At 46.9% G+C, this 23,357-nt stretch overlaps 2 protein-coding genes across 10 annotated transcripts in view; one reads left to right on the top strand and one right to left on the bottom strand.

Moving 5' to 3' along the window:
• The window catches only part of Kat7 (lysine acetyltransferase 7), a 34,053-nt gene extending 24,599 nt beyond the window's left edge, over positions 1–9,454 (top strand). For 4 of the 9 annotated variants that reach the window (XM_063269112.1, XM_063269110.1, XM_063269111.1 and 1 more), the window contains 6 exons: positions 359–550; positions 2,438–2,527; positions 2,708–2,848; positions 3,849–3,942; positions 6,213–6,359; positions 7,807–9,450. In XM_063269112.1, the coding sequence (XP_063125182.1) occupies positions 359–550; positions 2,438–2,527; positions 2,708–2,848; positions 3,849–3,942; positions 6,213–6,359; positions 7,807–7,820 (678 nt within the window). In that variant the 3' untranslated portion in view covers positions 7,821–9,450. Of the gene's footprint in view, positions 1–358; positions 551–2,437; positions 2,528–2,707; positions 2,849–3,848; positions 3,943–6,212; positions 6,360–7,167; positions 7,275–7,806 lie in introns of all 9 variants that reach the window. The other 5 variants (XM_039086068.2, XM_039086067.2, XM_039086070.2 and 2 more) reach the window with 2 other exon arrangements.
• A 5,362-nt stretch (positions 9,455–14,816) lies between these two features.
• Positions 14,817–23,149, bottom strand: Tac4 (tachykinin precursor 4). The gene is made up of 5 exons (NM_172328.2): positions 23,030–23,149; positions 19,341–19,434; positions 17,647–17,679; positions 16,633–16,692; positions 14,817–15,592 (listed from the first exon to the last, which is right to left on the bottom strand). The coding sequence occupies exons 1-5, from the start codon at positions 23,147–23,149 to the stop codon at positions 15,387–15,389; spliced, it is 513 nt and encodes a 170-aa protein (NP_758831.1). The 3' UTR covers positions 14,817–15,386.
• Positions 23,150–23,357: the final 208 nt, after the last annotated feature.

The following is a 23,357-nucleotide window of genomic DNA, read 5'->3' as shown; positions in this document are numbered from 1 at the left end:
CAGAGGCCAAATCTAGCTAAGTCTTTTTATACCTTAGTTGCTGGCCTGGTAGAAATTGTTAAGAATAAGGGTAATAGAGGCTGGAGATAGCTCAGCAGTTAAGAGCATTTGCTGTTTTTGCAAAGAAAACACATTGAGTTCCCAGCACCCATATGGTGGCTCACAGCTACCTATAACTTCAGTTTGGGACGTCTGATGCCCTTTTCTGACATGTGCAGGCATGCGTGTGAGGTATAAACACATGCACACATGCATGCATGTTTATGCACAAACAAAACATACATTATTGTGTAGATAAAAATCTAATTTTAAAACCAAAGATAAGGATTTATTTGTTTTGGTTTCTTCTTGTCAATAGGAGAAGTTAAGGCTTCAAGGCCAAATCACAGAGGGAAGCAACATGATTAAAACAATTGCTTTTGGCCGCTACGAGCTGGATACTTGGTACCATTCTCCCTATCCTGAAGAATATGCACGACTGGGACGTCTCTACATGTGTGAATTCTGCTTAAAATACATGAAGAGCCAAACGATTCTCCGCCGACACATGGTGTGTTTTCTTGTTCACATCACGAGGGGATGTTACATGGTTTCCCAGTTATGTTCCAGAGATAGCATAAGTGTCCAAAAAGTGACATTTCCCAAGTGTCCACAGCAATAGGGTGGAGACTTAAGGAACTGAAAGTCACATTTCTGGGTAACCCTTTGCCCGGACCAGTGCTGCATAGCATCTTAACTACACCCTGTCCATAAACGTCTTTTCTTCTTGTTTTTTGTCTTTTGTTGTTTCTTCAGCACATTAATTACCTCTCCCTACAGTTTGTGTTTGTACCAAACTTAATGAAACGCATATATTCTGTTAGATAGAACAGGACACTGTGGCTCATATGTTAGATGGCAACTGTCTGTCTTGGGTGAATACATTTTATAAGAGATTTCCATCTTTAACAGATGATGAAAAGAACGGTTTGCATTTCTTAAAGTTCTCTGTATTAACTAGGAAAGGATGTGCATAGTTGGCTCTGGTGACTTCTGTGAGTATAGAGGTCAGGTTTGGGGAAATGCAGGCTTCTCCTCTCCATTGCTTCAGGAATAATCATGAAATGGCTTCTTTAGCTTGGCAAATGTTTCTAGACACATAACTGTTGCATTAATTTGGTTATCCTGGAAAGAACCAGCAGGAATAATGGGAGGAAATAGGAATATAGATGGAGCTTTGAAACAATTCCGGTTAATACATGCTTTAGTCCCCTGTGGTAAGTAGGACATGATATCCATGCCTTGCATACCATGTCCCTGCCACCCGGTCCCCACCATCAGCTAAGCAGGGAACACAGCCTCGCCCTTAATGGATATTGTACCACTGAGCTATATTCCTAAACCTGAAATACAGTTCTTAGAGGATGTGATGTGATTTTTGCTTTAAATAGGGTCTCTAGCTTAGGCTGGCCTCACTTGTAGTTTTCCTATCTCTTTTGCTTGAGTGCTCACATGACCAGTGCGGACCAACCACAGGTCCAGTGACACTTTATGCTTGAGTTGTCAGAGAGATGGTAGTGAATTGTTTAATAAGAAATTTTCTATATGTATAAACTTTGTGTGTGGAATGCTCATGCATGTGTGCACATGTACATACACACCATAGCACACGTGTGAAAATGAGAGAACATTGTGGGAGTCAGTCGGTTCTCTTCCACTATGGAGATTCCCAGAATTGAATCTGAGTCATGAGGCTTGGCAGCAAACGCATGTACCTGCTTTGGCTTCTCGACTGCAGGGCCCGGGCTTACTTCAGTAGTAGAGAACTTGCATTGCTGCCAAGATGGCGGGTGCTAGCTCCAGGGCCATGAATTGAACATTTTGAGAATAAGGAAAAGAGTTTGGAACCAAGTACCTTTCAGCTTCCTGCTGCTCAGCCAGGCCTCCTACCTTTTCAAATAAGCCTGGAAGGACTTCTGTTTATCTGACATATGGCAGGGGGTGGGCAGATAGCGAGCGGCTCACGATCCTCCTTGTGCAGACACATGATGAGGTAGGGTGGTAATGGGAAGAAGCGACTGGCAAAGGTGAGCAGAGCATACTTAGCAACACTAAGCTGCTTAAGAACTTCCTGTTGGCTTGCAGTATTTTATTGTAAGCAAGGATATTCTTATTCATCTAGCTTTTACGTAGTAGGTGATTTAATATCTTGGGCTGAGATAATGCCAAAAATAATCCAGAAAACTTGAGCCAAACAGCCATATGCGTCCTCAGATAGATCGCAACAGCTTAAGAAAGCTATAACTTTTCTGAAAACAATCGGGCTCACTGTCCCCAAGTGCATTCAGTCATCTGTTAACTCAGCTAACCACATTTATCCTGTGGTTCCTTTTCCCAGGAAAGGAACAGGGTGGTAGGGAAATCTTGACTGCTTCATGTGAACTCCATTCTCTTGTAGGCCAAGTGTGTGTGGAAACACCCCCCTGGTGATGAGATTTATCGCAAAGGCTCCATCTCTGTGTTTGAAGTAGATGGCAAGAAAAACAAGGTAAAAGGTGGTGATGTGAGAAAAGGAGACACAGTGGTGGGGTTCCAGAGGAAGATTTTGTCTTCGAGAGAGATAGGAATTAGTTCCATTTGTGGATAGTATTGATATGATCATTCTTTCTAGACTTCGATTTGGTTGAGAAGTCACTGGACTCCACACAAACACTCTTTCTGCTTCCAGATCTACTGCCAAAACCTCTGCCTTTTGGCGAAGCTTTTTCTGGACCATAAGACCTTATACTACGATGTAGAGCCCTTCCTGTTCTACGTTATGACAGAAGCAGACAATACTGGCTGCCACCTGATTGGATATTTTTCTAAGGTTAGCAGGATCTGGTGATTTAGAAGCTTAACCACAATGGGAGGCATCATGGGTATTGGCATTAGAGGCTCAGATCTCTGAGGAAGTGGGTGACAGTGATAGTCTTCCCATAAGCAAAATAAGAAAGGCAAACGTGTATCGTAGAAAGCTTCCTGACAGGATTCTCTTCAGGATCTTCCTCTGTTACCTGGGCTGACTGGGAGTCATGCCTTAGACTGGCATCAAATCCAGGACAGGCTTCCTGCCTTAACCTCCAAAGTGCTGGGATCACAGACATGAGCTGGGACACTTAGCTGATACTGTCACTAGAAGGTTCTGGTTTCTGTGCTTGTGGGTTAAAGCTATTAATTACTGGTCTGGACCCTTTCTGTGAATTTAAAACACATGTTGTAGTCAAGCCAATACTTCTGGCTTTGCCTTCCTCCATGTTAGGTTAAACCTGGTTCTCTGGCTAGGTTCATTTCTAGCACAGCTAGTCCCTTTACTGACAGTGTTCTTTGCTTTAAAAGGTGCAAGACCAAATTTAGCTTTGGTTTTCTTTCATTTTGTTGAGGCAGGGTCTCCCAGTTATTCCTGGCTGGCCTAGAACTCACAGAGATCCACTTGCTTTGCCTCCTCAGTACTGGGATTAAAGGCCACCATAGCTATGGTTATGAGCTTTAAATGTAAGGTAACAACTTAATTAAAACGAAATACAATGTACTATATAATTCATCACTTAAACTCTACAGGGCAAGTGGTTTCTAGTATGTCGACAGAGTTGTGTGACTAGTGCAGTCCGCACAGTTTTTAAAGAAAAACATTGGTAGTCTGTTCCTGTTTCCTCCTGACCCTTCCTGGTCTTCTGTTTATGAATTGGCTTATTCTGGATATTTTATGAACAGTCAAGTAATAATGTGATTTGGTTGTATTTTGACCTTCCGGGGGAATTCAGTTTGGTTTCCTTTTTTATAATAGGCAAGCTGTGCCTCATTATCTGCTGTTCTGTTCTTGATTTTAGGAGAAGAATTCATTTCTCAACTACAATGTCTCCTGTATTCTCACCATGCCTCAGTACATGAGACAGGGCTATGGGAAGATGCTCATTGACTTCAGTAAGTGATGTCGCTGAGCATCAGCTCCTCAGGCTGCAACCCTGAGGGGATGGGGGTTGGTCACTTGTGTCCTGTGCTCTTGACAGTTCCTAACATTTAGTCATGGCTAGTTAGGGAATGAACAGAGTGGGGAAATGAGTCGCTACTGACTTAGTAAGAGACACAGAGAATAATAAAGCAAGCCGTGCAGGATTATCCCGTTTGAGACTGAGACAGCACAAATGTGTGCCTATGGCTTAAAGCGCTGCTTTGATGCTTGGGATCTCACTTATGTAAGCACTTGCGGAAGAAATCCATGTACCAGTTAAGGTTTTGGGTATTATACTCGCTCTTCATTAATCATGGGCTTGAATTTATCTCCCCTCTGATATGTAACTCCCAGGTTGATTGGGTGGGGGTGATTCTTATTACATTTGTTAGTTTGGTGAGTGCATGTGGAGATCAGAGGACAACTTGCAGGAGTGTTCTCTATGTGGGTCCTGGGCTTGAAGCTTGATGGCAAGAACCTTAAACCATTCGTTGTCAACCTGTGGGTCACAATGTTAGAAAGACATCCCACATATCTGATATTTACATTATGATTCAAAATAGTGGCAAAATTACTGTTATAAAGTAGGAAAAAAAAACCATAAATTTTATGGTTGGGGGGGGTCACCCTAACGAGGTTGAGAGTTGAAGGTTTGCAGCATTAGGAAGGTTGAGAATCGCTGCCTTAAACTGTTGATTTAAAATGGCTGTAAGCATTGTGCAGACATACATGACATGAATACAGTGCTGTGGGCTGCGCATCTTTGAATCTATAGAATGTATTGCAAGATATTTTTAGACATACAGAAAAGGACATTACACACAGAAGAGTTGGCGATGCTCTGGCTAGCGGCTCTCAAGAAGCAAGCCTCACTTCTGTGTGCGATGGTTCAGTGTTTGCTATGTCAGCATTCCCAGTGCCTCTAGAGCAAAACCACTGTGATAAACAAGAATTAGTTGTGTCCTAGTCAGCAGCCACTGTCATTGAATTTTAGTCAGAGTAGAATGAAGGTTTGACTGGAGAGCTGGCTCAGTGGGTTAAGAGTGCTTGCTGATCTTGCAGAGAACCTAAGTTCCAGTTTCCAGCATCTGCTCGTCAGCTCACACCAGCTGTAACTCCAGTTCCAGAGGATCTGATGCCCTCTCCTGGGCTCTACACATAGTGCACGTACATAAATTCATACATACAGTCGTTCACATAAAATACAAATACATGCTTATAAGTCTTTTTGTCATGAATATGTATAATATGCATGTATCTGTATGTTCACATGTGGCCGGCAGAAGTGATGATGTCTTCCTCCATTTCTGATTTATTTATTGACATCATCTCTCACTAAACTGAGAGCTCACCTACTTTAGCTGGCCTAGCTAGCCTGCATGTCCCAGAAATCCCATCTATGCCTCTAAAAGGCTGCGGTTCCTGGCAGCCACCATGCCTGACCTATTTTTATGAAGATTCTGGGGATTCAAACTCTGGTTCTCACGCTTACCTGCGAAGTACTTTATCTGCTGAACCATCTAATTGGAGCTGGCTTACAGGTTCAGAGGTTCAGTCCATTATCATCAAGGTGGGAGCATGGCATCATCTAGGCAGGCATGGTTGCAGGCAGAGCCGAGAGGTTTACATCTTCATCTGAAGGCCGCTATTAGAATACTGGCTTCCAGGCAGCTAGGAGGAGAGTCTTAGAACCCACATACTCTCTAACAAGACCACACCTCCTAATAGTGCCACTCCTTGACCTAAGCATATACACACCATTACTGCCAGTAGGTCCTCAACAGCCACACAAAACATGCTCCTTTGAATGGCTGGCTCTCTGCTACTCTAAAGCAGGTATCCTCCTTAAATCTTCTGTGTTTGTATACTGTTTTTTGCTGTTAAGATGAGGTTTAGTGTTGCTTGAAGAGTCTAGCTGGGTTTCCCAACACGAAGGAGGCAGAATCATTGGGGAAATTTTCACTGCAGGACCTATATACTGCTTTATAGACCATTGGCACTACATAGCGAGACCTCTCAGCAGAGCACCCTTACTCAAGGGTGGTGAGGTAGGTGGTCAGTGGGTAAAGCCAGGATAAGGACCTAAGTTTGATTCCCAGAACCCACATGCTAAAGAGAACTTGATTCCTGCAATTTTTTTTTCTATCTCCACACACACATGCACACAAAATAAGTAGATATTTGTAAAATCCCCTCCCCAAATAAAGACAACAGAATCCAGATCTGTGTTTTCTCTTGGTAGGTTATTTACTTTCCAAGGTAGAAGAGAAAGTTGGCTCTCCGGAACGCCCACTGTCAGACCTGGGGCTTATAAGCTACCGCAGCTACTGGAAGGAAGTACTGCTCCGGTACCTGCACAACTTCCAGGGCAAGGAGATCTCCATCAAAGGTAGGTTGCATTCCTTGACTGTGGCCCCCATTCTGTTTAATCCGACCGTGGCTAGGGAGCATTCCAGAGACCGCCGCTGCAGGGCTGAAGATCCCAGAACATCTGTCCTGGGAATGGTTCTAAAGTGTTTTCTCCTGTCTGGAGTTGTTAGCACTTAATTCATATAAGAGAAAGACCTGGAGAGATGGCTCAGTGGTTAAGAGCACTGGCTCTTCTTCCAGAGAAACTGAGTTCAATTCATAGCACCACTATTATGGCCCACAACACATGGAACTCCAGTTCCAGGAACACACAGGTTCATAGACATACATCCAGGCAAAACACCCATCCACATAAAATAGACATGCATACAGACACAAGCATATATGTCATTTGTTTGCTTGTTTTTCGAGTCAGGGTTTCTCTTTGTACCCCTAGCTATCCTGGAATTCACTGTGTAGAGCAGACCCGCCTGCTCTGCTTCCTAAGTGCTGGGACTGAAGAGGTGTGCCACTATGTCCAGCACCTCATTGCTTTTGAAAATCAAGATATCATTCAGCATTCTGAAACATGTGAATTTTAGGAAAGACATCTTCCCTTTAGGATGAATTTAGGGGTTTCATATTTGACCTTGATTTCTAAGGGGTCAAAAGTAGCTTCTTAACCATTAAATGGTTTTTTGAAGTTACTTGGGCTGGTGAAACATTTGAACAGGTTGACCCAAGTAACACAGATTTGGACTCTGGGAAACTCCATGTAAGGGGGCCTTGGGAGACATGGGGTGTGGGAGTCTGCTCCCAGTGGGATCTCAGTGGCTCCTCTGTTACAGAAATTAGCCAGGAAACAGCTGTGAATCCCGTGGACATTGTCAGCACTCTGCAAGCCCTTCAGATGCTCAAGTATTGGAAAGGGAAGCACCTAGTTTTAAAGAGACAGGTGAGATTTTCCTCAGCTGCCTGTGGTGTCCTTAAAGTACAGGGGCCGCGCTACCCACAGTTACCTTCCCTTCGAGGGCTTAGCTGGAAGCTCCTCCTAGCCTTCTTCCAGCTGGCAGCAAGGTCCACAGGGCCTTTGTTGCTAAGCTTATCTCCCTGCTTGTCCTTATCAGAGCTTTTGGTAAGCTCTGTCAGATCTGGATGACACAAGCTAAGCGGCTTTGTGTGGCTTTACACTTAGGCCCATCTCTTCAAGTCCTCCTGAGTTCTAGGACTGTTGTTATGTGGAATGCCACTTCAGCTTAGGTCCAGTCTGACTTGTTAGTTATCTACACATCATAAGCATAAATCAATAATAATGATTTCCAGTTCTCATTGAAGGCAGAATAGGAATAAAGAGGAAACTTTGCAAATCAAAAGATAATATCATCTTGTACCCTAATATATCATTAGGACTTGGGTGAATCTGTTGCTAGTCATTTTAAAGCGTATTAGTTCCGTGTGTATAATAGTCGCTTCCTTATTCTTCACAGGACCTGATAGATGAATGGATCGCCAAAGAGGCCAAAAGGTCCAACTCCAACAAAACCATGGATCCAAGCTGCTTAAAATGGACCCCTCCCAAGGGCACTTAAAGTGACCTGTCATTCTGAGCCAGCGAGCCCCAGCAGTAGAAATCCGTACCCTAGGGATCTGTCTGTCATTTCTGTTGCTCTTGTGATTGGCAAGTATAGTATCCTCTGGGAAGGCCACCCCCTCAGCACTGTTCTGGCTCCAACCTGCGTGTACACTGCAGACACTGGTTCTGAGGAACTGTTGTTTCGGCCTCAGTGAGGTTGCCTGGATGGATCTGTATTAGGCTCGAGTACAGATCCCTCGTAGCACTGACCCAAGGAGTTGTGTTATGGTACTGTACCTGTCCAGTCACTGGTCCCCTCTTCATGCTCTTTAACCCCGTGAAGTTTGTTGTGTCCTGACCTTTGTGCTAGTGCTTTTTCCTGCCTGGTTACCAGACCTCCAAACATGGTTGCCACCAAAGGGCCCTTTCCAGTTAGTCCTCACACATTCTTCATGAAGGGGTGGGCAAGAGGCAGTGCCTGTGAGTGTCTGTGTGTCTGCTGGGAGGGTCCGCTCACCCTGCATTTCATCTCACAGTCACTTATTTTTCTCCCTTTTTGTCAAAAGACTTAACTTTGATCAGGGTCAGGCTGACCCAGAGCTAGGAACGCCTGACAATTCCCAGGGGTTCACAGGCCCTGGTCCATCTGAGTGAGTCGGTGAAGTTTAAGAGGTGGTGATCCTGTGTTTTCCTTTGTATTTACTTATGGGCACTGGGGCAGCATCTTGCTGGTGGAAATGAATGGGTAATTTTTTCCACAGCAGAAATGCCCCACTTTTTTTCTGCCCCCTTTTATGTTGGCAGTTGCCAAAATATTTTAACAATCTTTTTTCATGCCACATCAAGTGATCCCGCTGTGGGTCTTTCCACACTGCCTTCGCCAGCCTGGTGTGGGGCAGCTGTACTTTCCATGTAAGTTGCACTGATTTTGTCCAGAGCTTCCTGGGAGAAGTGGAAAATGTTTGAAATGACTTGTGTTTCTCAGCCCGTGACTCAGCAAGACAGAGTGGCCGCACTGCTACGGTTCGCTTCCCTTTCCAACAGTGCCTCCCCCAGCAGGCTGAAGTGCTTCTGTCTAAGAACTAACTCATTTCCCTTTCGGGACTTGCCACCATCATCCTGTTCTCTGGGTTCCTATTTTTGGTGGTGTTGAGTGAAGGAAGAAATGTCCCCTCTAATTTCTCCCTGTCCCAGTATATAACCTGCTATCTTGGGGCAGCTTTTGATGTCTGACATGTCACCCTTCCCAACTTGTCTCCTCCAGCACTGCTGTCTTCACGTGGCACCCTCTCACCACAACCCTAACTCTGGTCATTTGTGCCTTTCTCTTGTCATCTCTGTACACTACTAATATTCACTGTGGGTTGGAGGGAGCTGATTTTAAGCATGTTCAGTGGCGGCTCCCCTCCAGTTTCAGTGTAACTGTTAAAATGTATCCAAAAGCCGCTTCCTGGGGGTTTTCTTAAGGGTAAAGGCCTTTCACGGATGCTGAGCCCTTCCCCACACGTGGTAGAATGTGCTCTTCTGTATCTACTCAATAAAGCATGTTCTCTGCTCATGTCTGATTAGTCTGAGGCTTGTTTATTTGTGAAATGGTATGCTTGACCTGGAGTTGGTGACTCTGAAGTGTTAGCAGTGGGGTTTGTAGCTGTGGAGTGTTTTCCCCTGTGCAGCAGTTGTTGACAGTGTTTTCTCTGCTCAGAAGTGGTAGAACAAATGCAGTCTGCCTCCCCTGGCTCCAGGAAGTAGTTATGCACAACAGTAACTAGTTAGTATAACCCACTCTTTCATTCATCTGCCTCTGGTTTGGGGTCAAGGAACCAATGGAAAGTTAAGGTAGGCTGGGGAGTCCATGGATGCCTGTAGGAGGCAGAGACAAGTAAGTGTATTCCTTTCCTCCAAGCATGTTCACTGGGAGCAAGTCGAGCTGTGTCTAATCATTATGCAACCTAGATTATGCCCCTGGAAATAGCTGCATTCTTTGCTTGTGTTTGCTCAGGCAGGAGCAGGGAGGTTGGGCATTGCCATCTGTGGTGGAAAGGGAGCTGTGTCTGCTCACTGGCAAGGCCTCTTATTGGAGTTGGAAAATGCAATGGAGAAAAATAACCTCCCTTCTATTGATCTCAGAACAGGGTTTGTTCAAGTCTCTGTGTTGTAAACATTTGCCGCAGAGGGAGATTTTGTTCTCTCTCAGTTTGAAGAGTGAAGGTAGGCAACATGGACCATGAGGATTGAATGCCAGGAAGGGAGAGAGAAAGGTTGCACAGTCCTGATCCTGTCAGACTAGTCACCACTAAAGCTGGAACCTTTCCAGGATAGGAGGGTTCGCCTCCCTTGACAGCTTACTTGCCTTTCCTAACTAGAGGACCGTGGAGCGGTAGTCTGCAGTTGTTCCCAGGCCTGGTTAGCCACTCAGTGAGGCCTATGTGTGACAGCCTAATGTGTGCTCACATTGGTTCCACAGAAGGAAACCTGCAGCCTACCGCAACTGTGAGCTGAGAAGCCGGACTGCGTATTGTACCCTGTCCCTCTTGAGCATCCGTACCACCTCTGCCATTGCCTTTTCCTCAGCTTCAGTTCCCTAGTGTTTGCTCATCCTTCCTCTAGACAGATATACATGTCAGAAACAGTCATGTTTTCTAGAGCAGTGGTTCTCAGCATGTAAGGTTTAGAGGTCAATGACCCTTTCACAGCGTCACCTAAGACCACCCAGAGAGCCTTGCTTCTCTTGGCCCCAAAAGCCATGTTGTGGTGCGGCCTGGTTGCCTGGTGGCTCTGATGGTCTCCCATTTCTCATGGGAATGGTGAGTCCTGCTCAGTCATTTTAGCATTGTAGTATGCACTTTGTAGAGCACAGAGATGCTCCTGCTGGGGCTTGGCTGTCGTCAGCCCCTGTCGTTCTGGATAGGTTGTATGGCTGGGATTAGGGAAGCTGGAATGGACTTGTCTGTCAGGCTGCTCGGTCTACATCAAGGTGGGGGCTGTGGAGCACGGTTTGCTTACAGCACACATACATCCCTTCTGGAACACGAAACCGATAGACTCAGCATTTTGGTTCTCTTGTGAGGGTAGTCAGTGTAGCTGTTCTTACAGCAGGTTCAAGCAGCAGGGCTCTGAGCTACCTTCACTCTCTCCTGTTTGCTTCTGGCCTTTTTGAAGCTGGAGAACTCAGTAGGGTATTTTTTTGTACCTAGGCAAATATGCACACGTTCATTTCCAGTTCAGGACGTTGCTTCAGGAGGTCCTTCCCAGTGGCGAGGTTAATAAGGCCTGGTGCGAGAAGCCTCGGAGATAAAGCAGGACGCACGTTCCGGCTGCTTTGCTCTTAGGTGGGACTCTGCACTAGTTTTTGGAATGTACTAGAATGCAAAGAACCAACTCGGGTGAGTGGTGAGGTATTGAGGAGGGTCTGGCTCACTGGCTGCCAGGGCCTCATAGGGTGTATATCTTGGGAACAGAAGATGAGGACTGATGGGGGCAGTGTAATTGTTCACTTCCTTTGTGGTATCTTCAGCAATGCCATTGAGTGTCACTAAACCAGAAACAAAGCTCACCCATGAGGAAAATGTCCCTCTGGGCAAGGCGTCAGTTTGTCCCTTCTTTTTTTTTAAAGATTTCTTATTTTTAAAGATTTATTTATTTATTGTATAAGTACATTGTAGCTGTCTTCAGACACACCAGAAGAGGGCATCAGATCCCATTACAGATGGTTGTGAGCCACCATGTGGTTGCTGGGAATTGAACTCAGGACCTCTGGAAGTGCAGTCAGTGCTCTTAACCGCTGAGCCATCTCTCCAGCCCTGTCCCTTCTCTCTTGTACAGTGCTTTCAGCACACGTTTGGACTCCTGGCTTTGTTTACTTGTGCATAGAAGTAGAAAAATTAACCTGGATGGTGGACCACTTTGGCTCCTTGGTGCCTCCCAAGCGTCCATAGGAGATGAACACTTGCTTCTTGACAAGTTACCTTCTAATAAGGGCTGTTCTGGAAATGACCTACCTCGGACTCCCTTTCTGTCACAAGTCGTTGGAGGCTTGTCTCTTACCTCACAGTATAGAATGTGCTAGAATCTGCTGCATTCCTCTATGTGAGGCCCTTTGTGAATGGCTGACTTCCCTCCTCAACCGTGTGCCAGCCTTGGAATTTCGAGTGATAGAAGGTTGCAAAAGCTGGGGCTGGAGAGGTGACTCGCTGGTTAAAAGCCCTGGCCGCTCTTCCAGAGGACCCAGATCCAATTTGCAGCACCCACATGGCAGCTCACAACTGTCTGTAACTCTAGTTCTAGAGGAGCAGGCTTCTTTACACAGATGTACATACAGATGTACAAGCACCAATCCACATTAATAATTATTTAGAAAAGAAAGAATGATGCTTGTAGACCAGAAGCAAGAGCTGACCTGCAATGTGGGGAGAGACTGTAGACAAAACTGAGGTGCTTCAGCTCACTCTTGGGGTTCTCGAAGATGTCACTCCCAGCTTAGCTCAGTAATTCACAGGCTGGCCTTGAATTCCTGACCCCCCACCTCTACCTTCAAAAGCTGGGATTTCGGGAGTGCGCCATCATATTTTCTTGAGATATGCCAAGTTTCAGAACTATAACTGTGTACTCAGGGTGGCTACTATTTCAGTTACCTGTACCATGCAGCTCCCTGGAGACAGACTCCTTGAAAACAGGATGTGAGTCCTTCAGAATACTCCCCGAAGAGCTCTTCAACATAGCTGTGGGAGCTGGAGTTAGACAGTGACTAAGAAATCCCAGCTTCCTGAGAGAGCAGCTCAGCACCCAGAGTACCAACGTTATCTGACCACATAGCTGAGTGGTAATGAAGGGGAGCAGAGAATGCTGGGAATGTAGCCGGACAGGTGGTGTCTGACTAGAAACTGAGAAACTGGCCTGACCATCCACAACAGAGCAGTGGAATGGAGACGGTGGAGTGCGGGTGTCGGGGCTTGGGGAAATGTGGCAGGTTATACAGGTGCACAGAAGTGAGTTTTTAGATGCGTCCATCTCAGCTCCTACTAAGGTTTTCAAGTTCCCGTGGTGTCTGAGCTCCCATCAAATGCTGGACCATTCACTGAATTTTATTTCTCCTAAACCTCCCAAGCTTGAAGCAAAAGAGTAAGAGTTTCCTCCCCTGCCGAGTCTCGTGAAACTGATGCAGGGACCCTGGGTGGCTCTGTGGGCAGAATGGGCACCTGGGTGCTTTGTGGTTTGGGAGGTGAACAGATGAAGTGTTATCAACTGGGAAGTTCTGTAAGGACTCCAAGGAAGAAGTCCACTTCATCTCCATGTGGGAGAAGGAAGAAAGGCTGAAGACGATCTTGGTGGTAGTCTTGACTTCCTTGGTCATTTTAGCAGTCTCTGCTGTCAGGCATCCAAATGCTTACCTTTCCTTCCTGTTCAGTATACCCTGCCCTCACGCCCTGTCACACAGAGGGGATCAAATGCCTAAGAAAAGTAACTTATTTCCTCTTTGAAATGAGGAACAAAGAAGATAAAAGTGTGTTGCGTGCATGTGTGTGTGTGTGTGTGTGTGTGTGTGCGTGTGTGTGTGTGCGTGCATGCATGCACATCCACATTCGATCTAATAGGTAAGTGAGTTTCCTTTGCTCTTAACCCTACCCAAGTAACTCCAACTCACTTCTGGTCCAGCCCTTGTCCTTTGTGTGTGTGTGTGTGTATGCGTGCATGTGTACGGACAACGTGGGGCCTGGGGGGTGGGGGGAGTCTTGGGTATTGTTTCTCTTGTGCCAAACACTTGTTCTTTGAGGCATAGAGTTCACTTGGCTCTGTTCTGTCCCTACCACTGTGATTATAAACATATACTACCATGCCCTGTTTTCTTTCTTTTCTTTCTTTCTTTTTTTTTTTTTTTAATGTAAGTTCTGGGGATCAAAGCAGGTCTTGATGCTCACAAGCCAAGCACTGTGCTGGCCATATATTTATTTATATGTGCACACATCAGAAGAGGGCATCAGATCCCATTATAGATTTTTGTGAACCATGTGGTTGTTGGGATTTGAACTCATGACCTCTGGAAGATCAGTCAGTGCCCTTAACTGCTGAGCCATCTCTCCAGCTGCCTCCCCCACACACACCACCACTAACCCCACCACTGTCTCTTTTCCCCTTGGATTTCATTCTAAGGGAATTTTTGTATATTACATTTACTTATGGTGTGTGCACATACACATATGCGTGAATACTGCATCATGTGAAGAAGTCTGAGGATGTGTTTTGGGAGTTGGGACGACATTTGGTGGAAGGAGAGAACGGACTCTCTCCTTCCACCAAATGTCGTCCCAGCTTAATTCCCAGGCTCAAGCCTCACCTCAGCCTCCTGAGGGCTGAGACTACAGATAAATAGCATGGTACCTAGCTTCTGGTGTCTAAACATCAAGATTCTCCTAACAGACACAAGGGTTCCCTCACTAGATGGGGCCCTCTGAGCTTGGAATGGTTCTGTTTCTCCAGAGTTGAGGACAACTAACTCTTCTAAAAACAAAGCAGTTGAAGGCCACTGTCACGGTTTGAATATGCTTGACCCAGGGAGTGATACTATTGGTAGGTGTGGCCTTGTTGGAGTAGGTGTGTCACTGCGGGTGTGAGCTTTAAGGCCCTCATCCTAGCTGCCTGGAAGTGAGTCGTCCACTAGCAGCCTTCAGATGAAGATGTAGAACTCAGCTCCTCCTGCATCGTGCCTGCCTGGACACTGCCATGCTCTTGCCTTGACGATAATGGACTGAACCTCTGATCCAGCCCCGATTAAATGTCCTTAGAAGAGTTGCCTTGGTCATGATGTCTGTTAACATCAGTTACTAACTAAAACAGCCACCTTATAAAAGAGAATTGATGAGTGACCTGGGACTGAATTATGCGATCAGGAGGGTTGGGTTAAAGAGGATGACCACTTCTCCAAACCCGTCTTTTAACTTTATTTTGTATAACACATGCCATGATACATGCAGAGAGGTAAAAGGACAACCTCTTTTTCCTTCCATCTTGTGGATCCTGGGGATTGAATTGAAACAACTGCCTTAGCCCACGGAGCCATATCAGGAACCTAAAGGGAAGAAGGTGCCTGTCCCCACCCCCAAAACATGCACCTTCTCCACCAGGATCTTTTTCTTGTTTCTATTGCCATTTTAGCCAGGCTGATAAGGAATTGGGCCTGGGCTGGGAAATGCTGCTCTGTTATTCTGGCATTCAGCCCTCTACCCAGCATGGCTGAGGAAGCTGCCTATTGCTAACTCCTTTATCGAGCCCTGCTGTGTGTGGGGCATGGAATACAGAGTGGGAAGTTTTACCTTAGGTACAAGGGAAAGCTGGGTCAGTCTAGCTTGTGAGGAGGCAAAAGTGCTTTGTGTGTCATTGCTACCAGAGGCCAAGAGTCCCGGGAGAAATGCAGAATTTGGGTGGTGCGGGTCTGGCAGGAGCTACCCGGGTTGAGGACAGAAGGCACAGGACTTGGCTGAAGTTCATCTGCTGTGATGTTCAGGGGCGAGATGGGCGTGGCATCATTTGGGAGGCATCCCTTGGGGCTCTCTCTGAGCTCTGGTCATCCTCTTCTGTGCCCAAGGACAGTGCTACATGTTGCTGGTGGTTAGGGGGCTCTGATCTTCCTCTTTGACTCTGGAGGCTTTCTCTGGCCACCGCTCCAGGCCCTGCACTCTGGTGATTTGTCTCCTGTCTGCAGCTTCCTAGAGCAGTGAAATTACAGGTTCACCTGCCAGCCCTCAGACACCCTCTGCAGAGAATGGTTATCTAAAGCCCCTTCCTGGGACACAGGGCTATCACTGACCAGGAAACTGCTTTTGTTACCAGCTCACTGTGTAGCTTAGGGCAAATTACTTTTCTAACCCTGGAAAATGATGTCTCTTAGCAACCGGTTCACCCCATGCATATAGAATGTTCATCTCGTTAGTAATTGGGGTGAGTTCCAGAGGACCTCTAAAAGAGTCAGATGCCTTGAGAAAGTCTCAGGAAAACAGAAGTCATGCCTGTTCTTCGCAATAGCCCGTGTTCTATCAGCAGAGACAGGGAGGGGCCGGAAGTCAGCACCACGTGAAAACAGCATGGAGCTCAGAGTGACCTGCATCTGTTCACTGTTGGCATCCACTGTTCTTCCTGCTCTGATTCACTGGCTCTGTGCTCCTCCCCAAGCCTGGATCATTTATTTTTATGCTGGCTTTAGGAACCACTTGAGGGAAAAGCTCCTGCTCGTGTGTTTGTATCTGTGTGTTGGGGTGGGGGGTGTAAGTCGCTTAGGGTATCACCTCTCCCATGGGGCTGCCTACTTAATGATAGTTGTTGAAGCCTAAGAATCTATCTCTTTAAGAAGAAATTCCGGACCCAGGGATCAACAACTAGGACTTTACTGAGCAAGACAGAAGATGTCTGCAGAACGTCTTATTCTGTAACTCCACTGAACCTAGCAGGCATGGGCTGGGGAAGATACAACTTCAAGATAATCAGGGACGGCAAGATGGCTGACCCTGTAAAGGCACCAGCCACCATGTCTGACCACCTGAGTTTGGGTCTCTGGCACATGAGAAAGGAGAAAACCAACTCTTGACCTCCACATACATAGCATATATATAAACATACACAAATAAATAATCCAAAGACCATCAGGGACCTCTTTTCCTCCCGTGGCCCCCTCTGCTGGATAGAATAAGGGAGCCTCTTCTGTCTGATGGAGAAGGATACCTGGCCGTTTTCCCGTGATGCCCTTGCCTACCTTCGATGGACAACCCTCTGGTGCCAAGGAGGTCCTGCACTATACGTCCCAGCTGATACCCTGGTGAGAGAGAAAGGAGAGTTAGAGAAAAGAGGAACAGGAAAAGAAAGCTGCCTTGGGCATGGGGAGGGTAGAGCGGGGCCTTGCAAATGCAGCCATTCTCATCACGGGAATGATGACCTGGGTCCCTTCATCCATGGCTTAACTCATTGGCTGTCCTCTTGCTAGTCCTCTCACCAATATTTCCGAGTACAGAAAGTAGGCTGAGTATTAGGGGTGCAGAGCGACCCAAGCCTGAGTCTTCCTGTGGGGAGTTTGTAGGCTGGGAGTGACAGTCACGTGACACGGCAAGACTGCACAAGGCAGCGTGCCAAGGAGAGCATCATCCCCAGTCCATGGAGACACGCTGTCTGCTCAGGGTATCCTGTCCCACTTTAGCTGCTAGGGATCGGGCAGTGAAATCAGGAATGGCTCCAAAGGGCATGAAGGGGCTAGACCTCATTCACAGGGCATTTGGGAGTTGTAGGAAGAGCTTGGTGGTTTCTGTGTTGTTTCATTGGAGACAGATACTTGCTTTGTAGTCTAGGATGGCCACAGGTAATCCCTCTGCCTCAGCCTCCCAAGAGCTGGGATTAAAGGTGTGAGCTTCCACACCCAACCTTCCCTTTGTGGTTCCCTTTCTGATGGAGGCTTAAGCAGAATAAAGCCTACCAGGATTTGCAGTGCTTACTCAGGGGGCCAAGGGTTGAAGCTCAGCTCTCTTATCTTCCTGGTTGTTTCTTTTTCTTAGCTGTGGCCCCTCTCCTACCCCTGCAGGCACTCCCCAGGCACGCATATCCCACCCTCTGGAGATAACCGGAAAGCTCAGTCTTTGGGTCAAGTCACAGCAGCCCTCAGTGCTGGCCAGACATGCCCCGCCCCCCAGCCAGAGCAGCACTGTTTATTCCAGTGTAGTTAATGGGCAGCAGTGCCCCAGCCCAGGGAGCATGCTGGGTAGACAAGAGCAGCACTCACCCGTTCTCTCCGCTGACTGGATGGGATGTACTCCTAGGAGAAGGAGAAGGGGATGAAACCTGTCCTACTCTTTTTTTTTTTTTTTTTGAGACAAGGTCTCACCATGTAGGCCAGGCTAGCCTGGAACTTGTACTGAGCTTCCTGCTAGGATTGCTGGCAGGTGTCATCCTCTGCTGGCACTAGAGACTCAACCTACAGCCTTATAAACGGTAAGCACACCCCTTTCACCACCGAGACCCATGCTAGCTCATTTCTTCATCTTTTTCAATGCCTCATTATGTGTGGTTGCAAGGTTTTGTTTTTTTTTTTCCAAAACGTGTATGTGGTATGTGTGTGTGTGGGGAGGGTATGGTGTATGTATGTATGTATGTGTATATATATATATATATATATATATATATATATATATATATATATATGTCTGTGTGGTGTGTATGTGGTGTGTGTGTGCATGGTGTGTATGTGTGTGGTATATGTGCATGGTATGTGTGTGGTGTGTGTGTGTGTGTGTGTCTGTGTCTGTGTATGTATATGTGGTATATAGTGTAGCATGTATGTGTATGTCTGTGTGAGTGTGTGTGGTATGTGTGTGTGTGTGTGTGTGTGGTGTAGCATGTGTGTGTATATCTGTGAGTATGTGTATGTATGTTTGTGTGTGTCTGTGTATGTGGTGTAGCATGTGTGTGTGAGTGTGTGAGTGTGTGTGTGTGTGTGTGTGTGTGTGTGTGTGTGTGTATGGAAGCCAGAGATGAACACGGATTGTCCTACTGAATCACTGTGACTGTGCACTTTGATTTTTGAGGCAAGGCCTCTCACTGAGCCTGAAGCTCACCAATTTGGTTTGACTGGTTGACCACAAATATCGTCCAGCCTTTACTTCCCCAGTGCTGGAATTACAGGTCCACTGCCTAGCTTTACATGTGGGTGTTGGGTGTGGCAAGATTCAACTTCCCATGCTTGAGTTGAGCCATCTCCCTGATCCTGTTTTTTAAAGACAGGATCTCACGTAGGCCTCGAACTCAATGTAGCCAAGAATGACCTTAAACTTCTTATCATCTTGTGTCTACTCCCGAGAGTTAGGACTACAGTCCCATTTAGGTTCTATAATTTGACCTTCTCCCCCAGCCCCATGGTCTCATGATTTGCTGCTATGGTCAACCTGGCAATGAAGGCCGTGCTGCAAATATTTCAGGGCTCACGTGACATTTCTCACACAAACTTAAGATTCCCTGATGTGAAACTATTGGTCCAAAGATGCATACATTTCTGCCTTTAATGGATGCAGCCTGTATGCTCCAAATGGACAGAGGATGACTCCTCAGGACAATGGTGTTGAAGAAAAAGAGCAAGCCAAGAGAAGCTGAACTCTGTCCAGTTGACTTGTCTCCATCCCCAGGGCACTCAATGATCCTGATCTGCGCAGACCTGGCTGGAAAGTCTGTCTTCTTCCTACCTATCTCGGTGCTGCTGTCCAGCCTCTGAACATTCTCTCCGTCGTCTCGCTGGTATGGAACCGGGCTGCAAACCTCTCATCAGCCCGTCATCTACTGGCTAGGTCCTATATGCCTGTGCCATTGGCACTCCCTAGAGCATCCTGCTTGACTGATGACTGACAGGGACAGTGTCCCATGAGCATCTTCTACTGCTTATTACAGAAGCCACTCTGAGCCACGCCCACGGCCTTTCTCACTCACCCTCCACCCGCTTCCCCATCAGACCGTAGAACTGGCGAGTCCTGCTTCTCTTCAATTCCTGAAGCTTAAGTTCGATGCTGGGGACAGGGATTCCCTGGAGAAGCAGAGAGTTAGCCTTAGAGTGCGATGCTGATGAAGAAAGGGGGAGGGGCATGGAACCATCTCAACAACAGCCTGGCACCAGGCTCTTCTTTATGTTTTACCCCAAACAGCACATTGTACTAATGATGATGTAAAATCTCACATACTGTGTTCCTGGCACTGCCCTCAGGACTTTAATTTAGTAACACTAATTCTCAGCCAAACCTCATGAAAATAGTGTCCGATTCTATTACAGTCACCATCTAACAGAGGAAGACATACAGGTACATGGAGATGGGATATGACCAGAAATAGCATAACTGAAAAGTGGGGTCAGAACTTGAACCCCAGTCGTCTAGATCAAAGGGCAGGCCCACGAGCATACCCAGGTCAAAATTTCAATATTTATTATTAGACTACGGAGCTGGGCATGGTAGCATGTGATTGTAACCCCAGCACCTAAGTGGCTGAGGCAGGAGCATCATGAGTACAAAGTTCGTCTCAGCCACATAGCCAAAATATTACCATCACTAATACATACACATGCACACGTGGAGGCAGGAGGATTGCCACAAACTGGATGTTAGACTAGTCTACATTTAGCACCAGTCCAGCTAGGGACATACAGTAAGACTGTCTCAAAAAGAGAACATGCGATCCCCTGTCTGTTTTACATACATGGAAACTGAAGTTGCTAGTAACTTTAGTTAGGGTAACAGAGGAGAAGCTGAAACAGGATTCGGACGTCTTGAGAAATGATCTTTTCCATCTTGAGAAGTGCTGTCAAGGATCAGAATCAGGCTGCCACTTAATATGGTAGAACCACCAGAGTTAGTAGCTGTTCTATACTCTATCGCTCCAGATTTAAACTCCCCGGAAGCTGGGCATTCTGAGAGAAGTTATTGCCCCTGGAAAAGCCAGTTTAATCCTCCAGCCTAGCCCAATTAGCATTACCCTTCCCCAACAGCTGTAGACCTACATTCCCTCCCGCCACCCCCCTTGCAACTTTGGCTAAAGCCCTTTCCCTCTTTGGCCTTAAGTCTCTGAGGAATCATCTCTGAACTGAGACAGGCGGGAACCACCTTTTCCAACAGGGCTGAAGACAGACCACAGCCTCTGGGAGCCAGGGACAGATCAGGGACTCTCCTTAGGGCCTGGGCAGGATCTTAGGACTCCGGGGATCCAGCTGTACGTCATGGAAGACCCATGTGCTGTTTGGGGTTGATCGCACCCCGTTTCATGATGGGGAGAGTCTGTTTTCTAAGTCTTGTCCTAATTCAGTCTCCCAATCTGTCTCCTCCCGAAGACGTCAGTGGCTGGGGCAGCTGTCGCCAGCTGGAGTCACCCAGCCTAGCCAGAAACCAGAGAAGAGTCTCTTTGGAGATTGAGGCCCATCTTCGAACAGCTCATGAAAACCACTTTGCCTTAACAAAGGGCATCCTTCAAGTGCACCCTGGGAAGACTGGTCGTCTACAAATGAAATAGAGCAGACCTTCTATCCACTAGGTTTCTGCTAGGGGGAGGGGAGGCATTAGGAGAACCATTCTAGTTTATCCAGGAACTGTTGTGTGTGTGTGTGTGTGTGTGTGTGTGTGTGTGTGTGTGTGTGCGTGCGCACGCGCAAGCAGGACACCTTGGGAACTGGGAGCCATCAGAATGTCCCATTTGTAGCGACAGTTAGCAACCTGCAGAGTCTGTCTGTATTTCTAGTTTTCTAGCCTAGCCTCTCCTCTCCTAGTACAGGCCTCATGTCTTAGGAGACAGAGGGACACTAAAGGAGAGAGGAAGAGACAAGGTGAAGATTCACTCCTGCAGGGTGAGCTAATTGACTGACTACAGGGGAAACGGGAGCTGCCAAGGCCAGTGCATGTGAAGTTGATGACACTTCCGTGTGGCTACTCCCTGTGCTATCATCCAATGGGACTTTTCATACATTGCATGTCTGTTACTGACTCCAAGGCCAGAATGAACTAGACTCACTTACTCCCTCCCTCTATGCTGCAGGCAAGAAAACTGAGGTCAAGATAGCAGGGGTCAGTGGATAAGCTGAGACTTAAACCCAGGTCTCCCAGGCCTGCCATCTTCTCCCTGTGCCCATATTTCCCCAGTCAAACTCTAGAGGGCCTTCCCCATCCTCAGGACTGTCTGTGAGTGGTTCTTCCTAGGGTTCTATTTATACTGCTCCTCCCCTCCCTAGGCTGGCTTTGAACTCCCTATGCAGCTAACAATGACCCTGAACTTCTGATATTCCTGCTTCTACCTCCCGAGCGCTGGGACTACAGGCATGCACCATCATGCAGTTTTATGTGGTGTGGAGGATTGGACCCAGGGTTTCATATATGCTACACAAGCCCTTTACCAACTGAGCTGCATCCCTAACCTCCCAATGCCAGGGACTCCCAACTTCCAGGGACCTCACATGACCAAGCACCATACGCCAAAATCAGTTGAGCGTCCTCTCTGTCGTCCTGGGACTGTGGGGAAACAGGCTCCAGTTATCCTCCTGTCAAGCCTTCCTGACTGCCAGACTTTTGTTGTGGTTCCCTGGGAAGGGACTGGGAGCTCCAAGGTCAGGGTCTTCACCAAGGTAAGGGATATTGGATCTTAGAGTAGGGTCAGAGTTTCAACTTTAAGATTTCTTCTCAGCCTGGAGAGATGACTCTCAGCTGTTAAAAGCACTGATTGCTCTTCCACAGGTCCCGAGTTCAATTCCCAGTAACCACGTGGTGGCTCAGAACCATCTATAATGGGATCTGATGCCCTCTTCTGGTGTGTCTGAAGACAGCGACAGCGTACCCATAAAATGAATAAATAATTAAAAATAGTTCTTCCAAGTGACAGTATGCAGGAGGGTGGTAGATGGACGCCACCATTGTCAAATACCAGTGTTTTTCAGGAGGCAAAAGCAATTCCTCGTGTGTGACAAAATAGCAATCCTACTCCAGTTGGTCACTTGAACCCAGAATCTGGGGGCAGGGGAGATGGCTCAGTGGTTAAGAGCACTGACTGCTCTTCCAGAGGTCCTGAGTTCAATTCCCAGCAACCACATGGTGGCTCACAATCATCTATAATGGGATCCATGCCCTCTTTTAGTGTGTCTGAAGAGACTGACAGTGCACTCACATAAAATGAATAAATAAATCTTAAAAAAAGAAAAGAAATTCTGGAAACTCTCCCATTCAAAGATACATAGAATCAGAACCTAACTAACCTAACTAAGGTGGAAGTTGTGCTTTTGAAGCAGCACACCTTAGACAAGCTCTGTGACCTCTCTATACCTCAGTTTTCTTATCTGTGAAATGGGATAGCAATGAAAATTTCCCCATGAAGTTGAAAGGGGTTACTTTTAACAAGGCTGTCAGGACAGTGCTAGGAACACAGTAGGTGTTAACTGTTTCCATACACACAGCACACATCGATGCCTTCACGAGTACACGCCAAATGCTCCTCTGGTGGTTGGTTAGATCAAGGCTTGACCCTCTCCATCCTGGGGAGTTGACCAGTCAGTCTTGCCATGAAAGTACTTAAGATAGTGCCCTCTGCTCTCCTGGCAGCCTCAGAAGGAACCTCCCAGTCCTCCACCATGGGTCCTCATCTCAGAAAGGTACCTTCAGGTTCACGGTCACCCAAGACTCTGCTTCTGCACCGAAAGTCAGGTCCTCTCTGTCTCGTGTTGTAGTGGACACTGCCGGCCCGATCAGGAGAAACAGGGCAAGGAGAGGCAGCATAGTGAGCAAGTGCTGCTTTGTTCAGGAAATCCACTCAACCTGATGCCACCTCTTCCAGTGGGCTCAGATCCCCACTGGGCCACTCGAATGTCCTTGCTCTCCAGGCCTTCCAGCTTCTCTGCCTCCTTCCTGTGGCTTGCCCCACCTTTGCACTGCTTCATGTAACAGCCTCCTTGGCTGATTGAGCCAATGACATCAGGAGCCTAGA

Source organism: Rattus norvegicus, chromosome 10 (genome assembly GCF_036323735.1).
Source record: "Rattus norvegicus strain BN/NHsdMcwi chromosome 10, GRCr8, whole genome shotgun sequence".
In the NCBI taxonomy this organism is placed as follows: domain Eukaryota; kingdom Metazoa; phylum Chordata; class Mammalia; order Rodentia; family Muridae; genus Rattus; species Rattus norvegicus.
Note: the sequence above shows the minus strand (reverse complement) of the source record. Positions and strands in the feature narration are given on the sequence as shown.

What these genes read in the sequence shown, in the direction of transcription:
- Tac4 (NM_172328.2), bottom strand. Translation starts at nt 23,149, where the DNA reads ATGCTGCCTCTCCTTGCCCTGTTTCTCCTGATCGGGCCGGCAGTGTCC. An exon ending in CCAGTCAGCGGAGAGAACGG is followed by an intron (nt 16,693 to 17,646) that starts GTGAGTGCTGCT and finishes CTCTCTCACCAG; the next exon opens with GGTATCAGCTGGGACGTATA. An exon ending in CAGAGGGTTGTCCATCGAAG is followed by an intron (nt 15,593 to 16,632) that starts GTAGGCAAGGGC and finishes TCACTGCTCTAG; the next exon opens with GAAGCTGCAGACAGGAGACA.